Here is a 17,824-nt window from a genome sequence, read left to right as displayed (position 1 = left end):
TTATGAATTAACTTTAGTAAAACAAACTTTTTTGGCAGAAATGTGCCTGTATTCATATTTAAAATGCTGTTATATTAATATAGTCATGTATAAATGTATTAAATGTAGGCCTAATGCAGTAATGTTTTGTTTAGAAGTTATGGCAGTTTATTTTTTTCATTTTTTTTTTTAATTTATTTATATTTATACTAAATGTTTGGGCTACTGTTTTTGATAACATACAATAGGTTTATAGAAAATCAACAAAAAAATCAATAAATATTTTCATAATGTTTCAGGAATTGTTTTTTTTTTAACCAGAATATCAAGATATTGTATTATTTCCCATATGATGGTGAAAAGTAAAAAAGCTTCACCATGTTATGTATAATAAATATTGGAGTATAACAAATAAAAATTCCTTCTAGATTATTTTATCCCTTGAGGTAGCCCTCGCACACAAAAAGGTTGGAGACCCCTGGTATAGTAACTATATGTTTTATAATTTCAAGTTTGTGTAATTTGGGGTTTCTGTAGCCAGTGACATTTCATTATTTGTATTTTATGGCATTGTACATTTTTTGTTTTTATTTGAAGGCTGAGGCTTCATTAATAAACACAACCCCAATAATCATCATTGGTTTTGAGATGTTACTTGCTGTGAATACCTTGTCTGATAGGCTACAGTATTGTGGCATATAGTATCATGACATCCTGGCTATAGTGTCTGTCGCACACGGCTAGGCGAATGGCCGGATGATGGGCCTATTTGGGAGAAAGTCCAGGGCTGTATTTTAGCCCCAGTCCGTCCCTGTCTGAGGGTGAACAGGTAGAGAGGTGTAGAGGTCACTCACTGGGTCTGAGCGCGGGCAGAGAGCAGTGCTGGTCCAGCCAGGAGAGAGTGCTGCGACACAGATCATCCACACTCGCCGTGGACACCATACCGTTAAACGACTCGAACAGCGGCTCGATGATGATGCTGAACTACGGGAATGGCTTCAGTTCAGGAAAATATCAGTTAATCCTGCTAACAGGACCAGAACAGATGTTTTATATGCTCAAGGCGAGACACTACAGGCAAAAACATTGTTTTTTCATGCAACTGGTCAATTTTGAGATTTTGGGCTTTTCCAAAAGTGTTGTTTTAGACATGTGTGTGTGAGAGAGGCGTGGCTTATTGGACATAGCAACAGTAACTAAAGGGGGCGGGTCTTTGCGAACGGTCACTGGTGACAGACAGGACAGACCAGGTTACTTTTGATATGAAACAAAGTCTCAACTTTCAAATTTGGTCATTTTTTAACGAAATTTAAACAATAAATAGCGTTTTGTGGCTCTTAAATGTGTTGTGACAGATCGCTAAGTTAAAGCTGCTCGTGAATCGATCATCTCTTCCTTCTAGTTCATTTATAGCATCAAATAAACATGATTGAACATCAGAAGGAATGTTGTTTTAACCGCGGAAAGACGTCAGTACACCGTTTTCACAAGTTCAAATCCTCCAACGTTAATCTACTAACTCTCCTCACTGCTTTGTCGGACAAAAATGGCGGATTTGGCGGATGGCGGATTATGATAGGTCAAATCGCCTGTCAATCAAACTCCCTGTGAAGGGTCAATTGCAATGAGTGTGAGGTCTGAGGGCAGGGACCTGCTAACAGGACCTGCTAACAGGACCAGAACAGATGTTTTATATGCTCAAGGCGAGACACTACAGGCAAAAACATTGTTTTTTCATGCAACTGGTCAATTTTGAGATTTTGGGCTTTTCCAAAAGTGTTGTTTTAGACTAGAGAAAACACACATTTAAGTGTTTATTTAATACACTTTATTTATCTATTTGCATCTGTAGATTTCAATTTCAATGCATATCTTTAAAGGTGGTGAGTGTCAGTCAGAAATCACTTTTGCAATTTTACACACACCAAACTTTACAGTTTTATTAATATCTACAAAGGTGTTTGTATATGTATATATATATATATATATATATATATATATATATATATATATATATATATATCACCTGATTATATAACATTCCTAGAAACATGCTGCATTTTTTTTTTCCAGATATTGAAAGTATTTTCTGATTGATGGAGTGATAAAAAAAATCTTTAACTAATGTCAACAAAATGAAGAATTTTGAACATGGCTTTATCGGATTTCTGTTCTGTAAATGTATGCAAATGCGTGCATATTTAATTTAGACAATGCCTCATTTGTAACATCTCATAAATATTATAATATACAGAATGTTAGGAATTATTAATGTAATCAATCAACAGTTGCTGGGTAGTAAATTATTACATGTAATCTGGATTACGTAATCAGATTCCAACAAATTAAGGACTTAAAATACTTTAAAATACTGGTAATCAGACTACAGTCACTTTTTTATTGATTAAATGTTATTCTCACAATTTTAATAACTTTAACCTTAAATATTTATTTGAAGTATCCCCTGAGATTATAAAATAACAAGTTAGGTCAATAATAAAATCAACCCAATAATAATAATAAAGAATAATAATAAATGAACTGATATCTGATGTCGGTTAATGGTCACATGACATGCAGGTAAACAAATAAAATATGTTTTAATCTTTTTTAGTAAGTGTTTTGTTTTGATTGTTGTAAAAAGTACTCAAAATGTAGTAAATTGGTAAGTAATTTGCCCAGCACTGTCCATTAACTGTGGAAGAATATTGATATCTATCAGTTCATATTTTTACCCTATTCACCCTGGGTGTCTAGCCTTAAAGGGATAGTTAAACCTCTTATCATTTGCTCTCCTATGACTTTCTTTCTTCAGAGAAACATTTTTAGGAGAATAGTCAATTTCTCTTGCTTGTGTGACAGTAGACCGGTTAAATGGCTAAAAATATGAGTATTTTTCGTACACACACCTATTGTTTCACTTCAGAAGACATTGACTGGTGTCGTTTGGATTACCATCACGATTCGTTTGTTTATCTGAAGAAAGAAAGTCATATAGATCGGGGAAGGCATGTGGTGGGAGAGTACATTTTTATTTTGGGGTGAACTATCCCTAGTCTTTGTTTCAGATTAGGAAGACTGTAGGATGTAAGCTTTGAAGGATACAATCCAGAACTTCCAGTTCTGCAGCGTTTGAGCCCTCACGTACTCTCTGAACTTCTCTCTCATGTGGTCGAATCGCTGTCGTGTGATTGGGACGCCTGTGGCTGGAAGCTGCTGCTGACACACACTACATACAAACAGTTCAGATACAATCATTAGGGATGCACGATATATCGGCCACATATCAGTATCGGCCGATATATGTTCATTTTTAATGTTATCGTTATCGGCCCGATAAGAAAATTTGGCCGATATATTAAAGCCGATAAATGATGGATTATTTCCTTCAGATGAGACACTTCAGACGTGGTTCATGATGGTTTTTGAATTTCTTGAAATATGATTGGAAATCACTTCAAATAAGGAAAATACAGTTAAATGCAACAATCTGTCATATCGGCTACATAAAATTATAATGAGAACATCATTATAATTGTGTGCTTGGGACATGGATTTTAATGGTGAGACTTTTGTTTTTGCAATCAGGCTCTCAAAAATTACATAAAAATTTGGATTCAGATTTATCGGCCGATATATCGGTTATGGGCTTTCAAATATAAAGATTATCGTATAGGCCAGATTATTCATATCGGTGCATCCCTAACAATCACCATCACACATGAATGTTGAAGTCAGATGGTAACGCAGCCGAAGCTCACTCACTTGATGGCAGAGTTGAGCACCAGGATCTCGTCTCTCAGTCTCTGAGCCTCCTCGTGGAGCTGAGCTCTCTCCTGCTGCATCTTACTGATGTACTCCGCTGTCTTCTGCAGTGTGGTGGCCTTACTGATCTGAGACCAGTGGGAACGAGAGTACGAGCGTTACACCCTGTCCTAACCAGACGCGATAAGATTCCAGTGACAAATAATTTGTTGTTTTAAGTGAATGTAAACAGCTGAGAAAGAAAACGCATGTGTAACAGTATACTGGATCAGTGCGTCAGGTCTTAAAGTGACAGCAGCCTAATGCTGAGTTATGAGATGATTTTAAAAATATGTCTGCAGGATGAAGCTCACACTGAACTTAAAGGGTTAGTTCACCCAAAAATGAAAATTCTGTCAGTAATTACTCACCCTCATGTTGTTCCAACCGCGTAAGACCTTCGTTCATCTTCGGAACACAAATTAAGATATTTTTGATGAAATCTGAGTGCTGGATCACTCCTCCATAGGCTGCTAGGTGACCGAAACTTGCTGGCCCAGAAAAGTTATTAAAGAGATCGTTAATATAGTCCAAGTGACTACAGTGGCTTAATCTTAAGTATATCAAGCGACGAGAATACTTTTTGTGCGCAAAAACAAACAAAAATAACGACTTTATTCCACTATTCATTTCCTTCTCTCTGGGCCTCTAGTTGGTTCACGTAGTGTTTTTGCGCTGCGCGTCTGTGTTGCACGTCACCACGTAGGCTCACTATTGGCCGACGCTGGTCATGTGTGTGATGCGTGATGACGTGTAACACAGACGCGCTGCGCAAAAACACTACGAGGCCCAGAGAGAAGGAAATGAATAGTGGAATAAAGTCGTTATTTTTGTTTGTTTTTGCGCACAAAAAGTATTCTCGTCGCTTGATATACTTAAGATTAAGCCACTGTAGTCACTTGGACTATATTAACGATCTCTTTAATAACTTTTCTGGGCCAGCAAGTTTCGGTCACCTAGCAGCCTATGGAGGAGTGATCAGCTCTCAGATTTCATCAAAAATATCTTAATTTGTGTTCCGAAGATGAACGAAGGTCTTACGTGGTTGGAACAACATGAGGGTGAGTAATTACTGACAGAATTTTCATTTTTGGGTGAACTAACCCTTTAACTGTTAATGCTAGAGGTTTGATCATATTACTAACACTTACACGGTGTCCTAACCAGACGCGATGCGATAAGATTCCAGCGACAAATAATTTGTCTGTCCACACTAGACGCGACTGCGAGATGTGTCAAAATCAATTAAAGCCCACAGCCAATCAGAACAGCGTGTGGGCGGAGTCAGCCAATCAGAACAGCGTGTGGGCGGAGTCTTGCGGCACCAGAGAGTAATCTTGACGGCACTCGCAAGAAAATGGATAAGTAGCTACATAATCAAATTCACAAATATTACACCATGTAAACATTATTAAAAATACATGTACACTAAGTGGCGACAAGTGACTGTTAAAAAATGTATTTGTTATTGAGTCATTTATTCTAGAAATCATTTATTCTATCATTGAGTATTGTCTGATGCTTCTGAAATAAAAGTCAGAAAGATGTGATGATTTGTTGTTGTAAATATGACTCATGTACAGTCTATATAAGTGTATGATTTAACTTTTCCCGATGGTCTAGTGTTAAAAAAATTGCAATATCGAATCACAATACTTGTAGAATCGCAATTCTTAATAAAAAAAAATCGCTATACATATCATATCGGCACCCAAGTATCGTGATAGTATCGAATCGGGATATAGGCGTATCGCTCCAGCCCTGGTAGTCACTGACATGAGTGTTACCTTTATACTCGGCTGTGAACTGAGAGTGGTCACCAGACTGTGAAGCGTGTCAAAGCCGAGCTTGATGTTGAACCGTCTCTTCTGCTCGGCAGAAATGTGTGTGATCCGTCGCGAGTCTGTCTGTAAAGCAACACGACATGAGCGACACAACATGAACCGCATGGTTATAAATCAAACATGCACAGCGGGTGGATTTGTGACTTTACTCTTGTGGACTCCATCTTGGCTTTTCCAGGATACTCCTCTGGGTTTTTCTCCGGCGGATTCGTTGGTGAAGTCTGCCCCATGCTTCCTGAAAAAGTAACTAAAATACACAAGACATTTCTATGGAAGCTTATTTCAGCCACGGCATAAAAAAAATTAAGAAGGTAATTGCAACTTTTTCCCCTTGCGTCCCCCCTGAGTCTATTTCTCACAATTTCACATTTTTTTTATATCTAAGATACAAGAAAAAGAAAAAAAAGTCAGAATTTTGAGATAAAACGTTGCAATTAAAGGATTTTTTGTCATGACATGGATTTTTTGCATTATTTTAATAAGTTCCTTGAGGATTACTTATAGAGCCCTAAAGCGGAGGGCGCAAGTTCTCTTAGGGCGTGTCCGAATCCACTTCTGCTAGTTTAACGACGGGAAAAATGGTCGGCGCTCCCGGCGCATGGTCTAAAAGGGTTGTCTCTATTCTCTTAATGAGTAATGGGTGTGTTTTGGGATTTACGTGCGTTAAACCAATCAGAGTCTCATCTCCCATTCCCTTTAAATGCCAGTTGCGCTTGCGCCATGGCGGATTCGCTATTTACATGACGGGATTTGATCGTGGAAAGACCGAACGCGTCTCAGAGCGCAAACGGATCTGCTCGTGTGCGAGATTAAAGTGCGCAAACAGACCATCTACGGGACAAGCCGGATTCACCATATCTTTATGTACACAATTATAATCTTTTACATTGTAATCCTTTTAATTTTATCAAGATTTATCAAGATCATCCTTTTAATTTAATATTTGGCATGTGTGTGTGCTGCTGTGTGTCCCTGTGTGTGTAATAAGCAGAGTGTAGGTGCGTTGTGGACCCGCCTATAGGCGCACATTACTAACGCCCTCTTTAAATAACAAAATAAATATTGCGCCATTGACTTTAGACCAGGGTTCAGTCGGTCAATGGCTCAGTCTATTTCTGTTGCCTCAGAATAGCAACGCACCAACAATGCGCCAGAACACACACCTCGCTCTCAGACGAGCAGCCCATGGGCCACAGATGGGCGCAAATGCATTTGCTATTTAAACAGCGTGGCGCAGGACATGAAAATGATAATTGCGTCGGGCTGAAACTAGCAAAACATACTTGCGTCGCGCTTGGCACTGCATTGCGCCGGGTGTAAGATAGGGCCCATAATGTTAATAAAGTGTTTTGCTAAAAAAAGATATATATATATATTTTTATGTTTCCTGAAAAAGTAACTAAAATACACAAGACATTTCTATGGATGCTTATTTCAGCCACGGCATAAAAAAAAAAGAGACTTTTTCTTACCTTTGAAAATAAAACACAATGCTTGATTTATTATCTGTGATTTTATATGATTGTAAATATACTGAAACTGTGTGACGAGATGCATTAAAACCACACATATCAACACACCTGTTAAACTGCTCCTGTCACTCGTGTGCATTTGAACCGGGGAGAGTTTTTCTGTTTTGGGGATGAGAAGTGGCGTTTGTTGCGCGAGCAGAGATGAAATGGTGTGTCCCTGTGAGGTGCCGCTGTGGCCTGACATGTGTAACGGTGACAGAGGAGCGATGGCAGGAGAGGACCAGGGGGGATTGTGGGACATCTGGGATCCTCCACGACTGCTGCTTTTTGGCTATTATGGAGAAGAAGAAGAAAATGCATTCTTATCATCCAAGATATGAAGAGTTATCTGGATGACATCATGTTTTTGGTTATTCATTATTTATGTTGTAAACTCTGCATGTTCAATATTCAAAAGAAAGTAATGTTTTTGAGTGTACTTGAGTTTTCAGTATGAGTTACAAGAAAAAGCTAAAAAACAGTCAATTTTTTACGATTTTTAAAGACTCTTCTGCTCACCAAGGCTGCATTTATTTGATAAATAGATAAATAGTATTTAAGAATACTGTTTTCCATGTGAATACATTTTAAAATGTAATTTATTCCTGCGATCAAAGCTGAATTTTCGGCATCATTACTCCAGTCTCTCTCGTCTGAATGTCTGTCAGTGTGCTTGTATTACTTTCACTTGTTTTACAGTGTGCTGTAAAGGTTTTGTTCAGAGGATCTTACCGGAGAGATGGGTGATGTTGGTCTGTGGCCTTTTAATCCCGTTGAAGGTGCATCAAAACTCAATGATGTTTTTCCTAGAGATATAAAAAAATATATATTTTAGTACATACACACTGTCGTTCAAGAGTTTGGGATCGGTGAGATTTTTTATGTTTTTAAAAGAAGTCTCTTCTGCTCACCAAGCCTGCATTTATTTGATTAAAAATACAACAAAAAAGCAGTAATATTGTTAAATATTATGACAATTTAATTGTTTTCTGTGTGAATATATAGTAAAGTGTAATTTATTCCTGTGATCAAAGCTGAATTTTCAGCATCATTACTCCAGTCTTCAGTGTCACATGATCCTTCAGAAATCACTCTAATATGATGATTTGATGCTCAAGAAACATTTATGATTATTATCAATGTTGAAAACAGTTGTGCTGCTTCATATTTTTGTGGAAACCGTGATGCATTGTCTTTTCAGGATTCTTTGATGAGCAGAAAGTTCAAAAGAACAGCATTTATTTGAAATATAATATTTTGTAACATTATAAATGTCTTTACTGTAACTTTTGATCAATTTAATGCATCCTTAATGAATAAAAGTATTGATTTATTTTATTTCCCTATTAAAATTTTTTTAAAAATTCTTACTGTTTGAACTTTCTATTCATCAAAGAATCCTGAATTTTTTTTACATAACTGTTTTCAACATTGATAATTATAATAAATGTTTCTTTAGCATCAAATCATCATATTAGAATGATTTCTGAAGGATCATGTGACACTGAAGACTGGAGTAATGATGCTGAAAATTCAGCTTTGATCACAGGAATAAATTACACTTTATTATATATTCAAATAAATAAATTGTCATAATATTTAACAATATTACAGTTTATTTATCAAATAAATGCAGCCTTGGTGAGCATAAGAGACTTCTTTTAAAAACATTAAAAATCATCTTTTTTTCAGCTTTAATACAATGAACAGAAATTATTTTTAAAAGTTTCAGTTTTAGTTAATAGCAACACTGCTTAATATGATCTTCAATTGTTTTGAACATGCTAAATTCTTTTAAACGTTCAGATTCTCACTAAAAACAAATTGAATAAGGCCAAGTAGAAAAAAAAAGACAAATGAATCAAACATCTACATACGCTCCTGAGATCTGGAAGACAGCAGATTGGCCAGGCAGCTCGTCTGAGTGGGCGGGGCTATAGATGAGGTCATCACCATGGGAACCAATGGGGCTCCTCCAGTCTTGTGTTTGTGCTTCCCCCTGCCGGAGGCCACGCCCACTTGTTGCGGCACAGAGAAGCAGTGAGAGAGGACGCCCGAGGGCTGAGACACGTTTATGGGCTCGTAACTCAAAGACATGCAGGTGGAAGATGGAAACATCTCAGCAACACTGGAGTATCCGTGTCCATGCTGGGTTTCCGATGGGATCGCGCTCATGGCAGAGCCGGTGTGTGTGATAACCGTGGACGTGGTCTCTGATTGGCTAGAGGAATATCTGTGTCTGAGACAGGTTGCCGGGTAAGGGTTTTCCTGAGCGATCTCAGTGTTGAACGACGTCTGCTGAGTGTACGGGGTCATGCCGGACGACAGGTTCAGAGAGGGGTGGAAGTCACTGATGTATTCTGCTGTGTGACCTTTGAACTTGGGATCTGAGGGTTCAGCACTGGGGTTGAAGGTCATGTCGGGGTTTAGGGTCTGGCGAGGATAACTGGGTCCAGGCAGGTTTACAGATGAGGAGGGCTGGGATAAGTTTCCAGCTGAGAGAGGAGGCTGCAGATGAAAACAAACAAAAGTTAAATTATTTGACAATGTTTGTGCCTTTGGGGAAATTAATTCAATTTTAAAAATTCACATTTCAAAATCAAAATGTTTCAATAAACATAAATACTTACATATTAAATATAATATAATTATTTATTTATTTCTATTTTTTTATTTAATTTATTATTTAAGTTTTTTTGTATACTATGTATGAAATGTATACAATGCTTATAACCACGTTAGTATAATACATTTCCAGCTGGGAGAGGAGGCAAACAATTATAACAAACAAAAGTGAAATTATTTAAAAAAAGTTTGTGTCTTATAAATTTGGGGAAATGTATTGAATTTATGTGAAATCTCATGAGATTAATAGTCTAAAGCATGGTACACATTTCAACAGCAAAATATTTAAATAAATAAATATTAAATATAATATATTTATAATCATTTAATTGTTTTTATTTAATTATTAATAAAATATTGAATATAATTTTTTATATGTTGAAATGTATACTATGCTTATAACCATGTTAATATAATATAATTAATATAATACAATATAATAATTAGCATGGTTAAAAGAGTGGTACACATTTCAACATTAAAATCTTAAAAATAAAATACATAAAATTTAAAAACTAAAGATATAAAAAAAAATTATATATATATATATATATATATATATATATATATATATATATATATATATATAATATTGAATTTTATTTTTAAGATTTTAATGGTGAAACGTGTACCACTCTTTCAACCATGCTAATTATTATATTGTATTATATTAATTATATTAACATGGTTATAAGCATAGTATACATTTCAACATATATATATATATATATATAATATTATTAATCAATGTTCACAAGAGTCATTTGTAGGTTCAAAAGTAAAACTCTGGAATATGAAAAGTGGCAGATGAGGGAGCGTTTGAGAATTTTTACAATTTCTTTAGTGACATAAGTGGTTTTTCACAAGACCACTAACTAGTGTTGTTTAAACTGTGAATCAGTGTGTCACCTGTGTTAGCAGAGACCCGGTGTGTATCATCTGACTGGCGACCGCAGAGGAAGGCGTCGACTGAAACGCCCCGCTGGACGAACTCTCGAAGAAGCTGCAGTCTGAATATCCCACGTGCTCCGGCGCCGGCCCGCGCAAACTCATGAAAATATCTACAGAGCAATGAGAATAAGGTTAATTCGGACATTTTAGGAATCTTCAAAAGTTTTAGGAATCTTCAATTCAATTCAATTCACATTTATTTGTATAACGCTTTTCATAATACACATCGTTTTAAAGCAGTTTTACAGAAAATGTTACAATTTACAGTGATCTGTTATCAGAGGTAACTGTCTAAGTTATGTATTTCAGAAATGTACATATACAAATCACAGGTAGCGAAAAATTAATTTAAACAATGTAATAATTTAATGCAGAAACAATGAGCTCAGTGAAGTAATGAATACTTGTTTGTTGACAAGTGATTATGAATCTTGCTACTTTTTAAAAATGAAACAAGCATCACTACTACCTTTGCATAATCTTAGGGCTAGTGAGCTAAAACACTCAGAACACAAAACAAATCGCAAGCATGACTCACATTTTCTTCAGAAATATCCACCTGAAAATGGTTTTAAAATGATTTCTAATGAAGAGACACATTAAACACCATAAGAAGCGAGTACTCTGTCTCCACTACGAGCAAGTGTCCATGCATCATGGTTTATTCTCTCACAGTCTCTAAACTATGGTCCTAGACCTGCCAAACCCACATGTGACCAATCATAATGCCTGCTGGGAAAGGTATGTTCCACCTCGGATGATGTGGGTTTCATTCGGCCGTTTAATAACCGGGTCACATGCACACTGCGACCAGTCTTCACTCAGATCCAGCGGAGTGTGTGTTGACATCTGGCAGTGCCAGAATGAGTGTGACGGACCGCCAGCATGTCCTCGTGACGGAGTCCTGCCAGCTGACCACAGCAGACACTGCCAGGAACATGACAGTCTCACACACACACACACACACACACACACACACACACACACACACACACAACTGCTGAAGTCCATTCCAGAGGCCTTGATCCAGAACACATCCGGATATCTGCTAGTATCTGCAGTGTGTCTGCAGTAATATCATAATTACGATGGAAGCTGACATTGTCGAGTGTTAGGCACATACGGTATTACAATACATCACGATAATGACACACACACTCACTCACTCACTCACACACTCACTCACTCACTCACTCACTCACTCACTCACTCACTCACTCACACACACACACACACACACACACACACTCACTCACACACTCACACTCACACTCACACACTCACTCACTCACTCACACACTCACTCACTCACACACACACTCACTCACTCACTCACTCACACACTCACTCACACACACTCACAAACACACACTCACTCACACACACTTACTCACTCTCACTCACTCACTCACTCACTCACACACTCACTCACACACACACACTCACACACACACTCACTCACTCACACTCACAAACACACACTCACTCACTCAGGCCATCCTTAAAAATATTCTTGTTTGCCGTAACCCGACCGACCCTGTCAATTTAGTACCGAACCAATTATTTATATTTTTTCCCTTTTAGTCCGACCGACTTGCCGGTTGTAAAATGCGTTAAGACCGACCGATTTTTTTTAAACTCTTCAAACAACTAATATAAATGCAATAAAATAATATTAGTTATTAAGTATTGTAAATATAAATTGCCTAGACCTACATACAAACATAAGCTACGTTCTTTCTTTCAAATAAAAACCCGTGGGGCGTCATCTATGATTATGTTTACACCATTGGTTTACGCATCACTACGGCCTGTAGTTCGCTTCGTTTCATTCACTGTCAATGGTTCGCGCTTGGTTATGATGGCTGCGGCTTTACTCTAAAGATTATTTCATTTTTATATGCTGTTGAATATGGTTTATTAAAAAATAAACATATGAGGGCGTGTTATAGGCTATATGTCATGTTTTAGTCAGATATGACGACGCTACTGCAACACGCATCGCCGCAGATGAGAATCTGAGCATCAACGTGCTATCGCAAATCAAAGTGAAAGTGAACACACAATCATCTTCATTAAATGTACAGAAACGAAATGATCTTACCAGGGCTGTTTCCGCTTTCTCTTATTGCGGGCTTTGATTCAGAAATTTTAGCTGATGATCAATAAAATAATGTATCTCATAACTGTTGCTTTCGGTGACGTGCACTCCATTAAATCTGCATATAGCGGGAATTGAAGATTGGATTTATATCCGCAAAAAAAAAAAAAAAAAAACATTTGTATATGTAACCAGGTGTAAATGGAATCATTTTGATAAATCAGATTGCAATCCGATCTGAGAAAACGCATATAGTGGCCTGGTGTGAACAGCCCCTAGACATCGGTGAAAAATGTTCCCCCGACATGTTCTGCTGTACTGACATGCGTATGTAAAGTCAATCAGGGCAAACTTTAGTAAAGTAAGTGGTCGGTTGCATAAACTGCTTAGACTAGTCTTGCAAGTTACTCATACATTTTTTTTCTTTAAAATCCCCCCGTAGTCAATCATTTTATCCCTTAAAACTCATCTTTGATCACCAAAATTACATATTTAAAAATGTTTTCCTTGGGAAAAAAATACTCATGCCTTAAAATATCTTGAATGTAACTCGACACCCTTGCCTCATTTAGTATGCGCGGTTCTATGAATATGCAAATGAGCCCTGCCTCCACTCACTCACTCAGCTCAGAGATCCACTGGTTGACGATCACACGTTGATCTGATTGGTTACAAGGTAGTTTGTGACGTCAGAAACACCAGCGATTTCAAAGCGTGTTTTCTTTGGTTCACTGCAGTTTTAAGGAGAAAATACTCAGCAATGCTGTCGACTTATGAATTTACACATGCTTTGTCTTAAAGCACATTATAAACACCACATAGACACATAAACAACATTAAAAGCTGGATTTTCACCACAGGGGGACTTTTTTTTTTAAGTCAGTTACATAAATTTAATTTTTTTACCAAAAAGTAAGACTGATTAGTCCTAACTAACTGCTAGTTAGTCATACTAGTTCTTAAGACGCAGTCCAAACAAAATAGCTATGCAACTGACCCCAGATCAGTGATCCTGATCAGCACGTTTATTTTGAGCAACTGTCTTTGACTGCACATTAGGGCTGTGCAATGTCACAATCCCAATAAAATTGCCATATGAGTACATACAATTTCTAAAATCACAAAAAGCTGCAATTTAAAGTCATTATTTAACATTCTCGTCAATGTGCAAAAGATGTTCGCCAATCAGAACGCTGCTGATTTTAATTTCCTCCTGATGTGTTTTTGAACACTGAAACACTGCATTAAAAGTAAATATATTTGCCAAAATTGCAATTAAAATCGCAAAAAAATCTTGTATTCTGTCCATATCGCTCAGCCCTATGGTAAAGTGTATTGTTTACACTGACTCAGGATAAATTGGTCCATGAATGAGTGAATGATGCAGTTGTGCTAAAGTAAACTCATCACAGGGCTGATCACATGCTCAATCCTTCACTACTTCCACTCTTCAGTCATTGACTCTTTCACCTCTAAATGACCCAGTCAATGAGGAACTTATCCAATAATAGTCATCAACGCTACTTGGAAACAAAGAATCTACAAGTAAATAGTAAATTTATCACCTATTTATTTTGTACCAATCTTAAGGATTGTTTTTTTTTTTTTTTTTTTTGGCATTTCTAATTACAGGGTTCATACACATTTTAACCAATACTTTTCCATGACTTTTCCATGACTTTTCGGCACATTTCCATGACTATGTATTCCTGAAAATGTCAGTCGACATTAGAGCTGACACAGAAGCGGCATCAAAACTTGCATTAGCCTACTATATTTACACTTCATTTACAATTTCATAAATAAAGCTATTCAATATTTAAATGAAATGATTTATCATTTTAATTATTAATTTTAACGTTTTAATTAAAAGATACTTTAAATATGAAACTAAAACCACCAGTAGGTGGCGGCAAGTCACTGTCTTAATAAGCGAGTTGTTGGAGTAATTTCAACCGATTCGTTCAAACGGCTGATTCATTCAGGAAAACAAGTGATTGTTCATTGAATCGTTAAAGTGATTCGTTCAAAACACGGATTTCATTAAATAAATAAATAATCGATGTCTGTTGGACTACGGCTTCATTATGAAAAGTAGCCTAACTCACAATGTTAACTTTATTGTTAATTTAACTGTTGTATAAAATAAATAGCACATTTGCAATTATGCAAAGGAAAACGGCACTCTTGCTCATGTGATATTCTAATATGACAACATAATATGATATAAATATAAGACAAAAACTCATTTGGGGACATCTATAACTGCACTGACACATCACGCAGTGAAAGCAAGCATGAGAGACAAACGCGATGTCCGCTCGCACTACACTACATTACAATATCATCATTAATATAAGCACATAAAGAATGAACTTACAATTGAACTGACATTTACTAGTTTTCTTCTCTCCTCTCGCGTGCAGGAGACAGACGCAGGCTAATATACTGCGTATCGTTTCACATGCGGCCAGAGCTGCAATCCTCTTTCCGCTACATTCTCGACCCACCGGTGCTTGCAAAACTTTAGCATGCTCGTGCCACTTTCCTGGCATTTCTGTCAGCACCGACTTCGCCTCAGGCAACATCGCAACAAGTGAGTGAATCGGAAGTGAACTGAACGTTATGCCGCCCGAATATAAGGACGTTAAGACGACGCGAAATATTTTTTTTATTAAACATATGATTTTGTATTAATCACATATTATGCTGTGTTAAAAAAATTCCATGACTTTTCCAAAACTTTCTGGGTCTTTCTATTTTTTCAAAACCTTTCCAGGCCTGGAATTTGCATTTTTCAAATTCCATAACTTTTCCAAGTTTTTTCAAAACGTACGAACCCTGTAATTAATGCAAATTATTTTAATTAGTTTACTACCTTAAAGGACATGGTGAAGGAAAACATGATTTTATTGTTGTCTTTTTACAATTATTGTCGCAATTATTGTCTAGTGCAAATGTTTTGCGTTTCCCCAAGAAACGTGTTCGCTCGCAAAGAACACAACATTTTGTGAGTCAACGCAAAGTTTCTCGGAGGAAATGCAAAAGCATTAAAATATTTTTTCATCGCCATGTCCCTTTATTTATTATACATGTTCATATTAATCACTGAATTAACATTAAAAATAAAAAAAAAAAATTATATTATATGATATATTCAATTATATATCACTATATTCAGTTCAAATTTCTTATTAACATTCAAATTACAGATAAAACGTATTGTTCATAAATATCGATCAATTTACTAATATTGAACAGTGATTGAGTTATTTAATTACATTATTTGTATATGTTTATAAATATTAATAAATTAATTAATATAAAATATATATATATAATTATATGAATTAATGTATTTAGTTGATATTTAATTTTTATTTCTTATTTACATTCAAATTACAGATAAATCGTATTGTTCATAAATATCAATCAATTTACTAATATTGAACAATGAATGAATTTTCTTAATTGAGTTATTTAATTACATTATTTATATATGTTTATAAATATTAATTAATTAATATTAAAAATGATTAACAAAAATATTACATTATATGATCTATACTGTATTATGACATTATTATATTATATGATATATATATATATATATATATTTAATTATATGAGTTAATGTATTCAGTTGATATTTAATTATATTTATAACAGATAAAACGATTTGTTCATAAATATTAATCAATATATTAATATGAAACGATTGATTTTTTTACATTTACTTGTATATGTTTATGAATATTAATAAAAAAGTATATTAGAAATAATTTATAAAATAACTATTATATTATAAATAGTATTTAATTTATTTTAATTATATATTCTATTTCATTTATATTTTTCATTAACATTCAAAAACCATACTTTTCATGAATATTAATTAATATATGAAAACTGAAAAATTCTAGATTTTTAAAAATAATATGGCTATATTTAATTTCAATTTTATTTCTTATTAGCATTCTACGACTCGATTTTCCTATTGCTCGTGCGCGTCTGAGGCACCAGGACACGGGTGCAGAGCGGCACACAGCATATAAAACAATTAAGTTAGAGTTATAAAGCTGAGCAATGTCAGTATAATAAAGACTGATATATGATGTTCATTAAACTCACCCGGTATGTCCATCAGGTCATCCAAGCTGGGCTGTAGTGGTGTCAAACCAGGCTGGATCATGTCTGCGTTACTGGTGTAAACTGAGACGACAGGAGAGAAACGAACTGTAAGAGTGTGTGTGTGTGTGTGTGTGTAACACTGCTCTGTTTGAAGGAGTTTGTGCATTTATTCTTATAAAGTTCCTTGTTTTAGGGTGTGGTGTCCTTCCTGAATGCATTTTATAAACTCATGTGACTAAATCCTAAATTAAATCACTTTAAGGCAGGACAAACATGATATACCACTGATATACACATATGTTGCGATTTTGTGATATATATATAGCAGCCAAACATCCTTTAAAAAAAAAAGCTTAACACCAAGACACAGTGAAGAACAAAATGAATTTGTTCAGTCAAGGAAACTGTTAGAACTTCCAGTGTTACTGAGATTCACAAAGCTATTTCTCACAATTGCGAGATATAAAGTCAGAATTGCATGATAAAGTCACAATTGCGTGCTATAAAATAAAAGTCCAATTCTAAAAATACTTTTTCCTCAGAATTGCATGTTTATATCTCCCAATTGCGTGTTATAAAGTCAGAATTGCGAGATATAAACATGCAATTACCTTTTTTATTTTGTGTAGTTTATTTCTCTAAATTGCGAGTTTATATCACACAATTCTGACTGAATAAAAAAAAAATGTGGTCATAATTTAATTTAACTACATGTCATTTCAAACCTGTACAACTTTCTTTCTTCTGTGGAAAACAAAAGGAGATTTAGAAGAAATAGCACATCGCTTTTTTCACATAATGAATGCAGACAGTGCATATCAGGCTCAAAAAAAAAAAAAAAAAAAAACAGTCCATAAAACTTTCAAAATTGCACAATA

The 17,824-nt window shown here is 35.5% G+C and overlaps 1 protein-coding gene across 3 annotated transcripts in view; it reads right to left on the bottom strand.

Annotated features, from left to right (window-relative positions):
• Positions 1-17,824, bottom strand: part of mlxipl (MLX interacting protein like) — a 47,247-nt gene that overhangs the window by 4,565 nt on the left and 24,858 nt on the right. Inside the window, exons 7-16 of one of the 3 annotated variants that reach the window (XR_014606308.1) lie at positions 16,947-17,027; positions 10,673-10,824; positions 9,016-9,646; positions 7,871-7,944; positions 7,208-7,430; positions 5,777-5,874; positions 5,571-5,690; positions 3,745-3,872; positions 3,085-3,208; positions 834-958 (exon numbers count right to left, since the gene is read on the bottom strand). Coding sequence is in view for 2 of the 3 variants with exons in the window: in XM_084115101.1 (XP_083971227.1) it covers positions 834-963; positions 3,085-3,208; positions 3,745-3,872; positions 5,571-5,690; positions 5,777-5,874; positions 7,208-7,430; positions 7,871-7,944; positions 9,016-9,646; positions 10,673-10,824; positions 16,947-17,027 (1,761 nt within the window). In the remaining variant the exon portion in view is untranslated. Of the gene's footprint in view, positions 1-833; positions 964-3,084; positions 3,209-3,744; positions 3,873-5,570; positions 5,691-5,776; positions 5,875-7,207; positions 7,431-7,870; positions 7,945-9,015; positions 9,647-10,672; positions 10,825-16,946; positions 17,028-17,824 lie in introns of all 3 variants that reach the window. The other 2 variants (XM_084115101.1, XM_084115100.1) reach the window with 2 other exon arrangements.

Source organism: Abramis brama, assembly GCF_963993115.1.
Source record: "Abramis brama genome assembly, chromosome: 5".
NCBI classification, from domain to species: domain Eukaryota; kingdom Metazoa; phylum Chordata; class Actinopteri; order Cypriniformes; family Leuciscidae; genus Abramis; species Abramis brama.
This window is presented reverse-complemented; position numbering and strand designations above follow the sequence as displayed.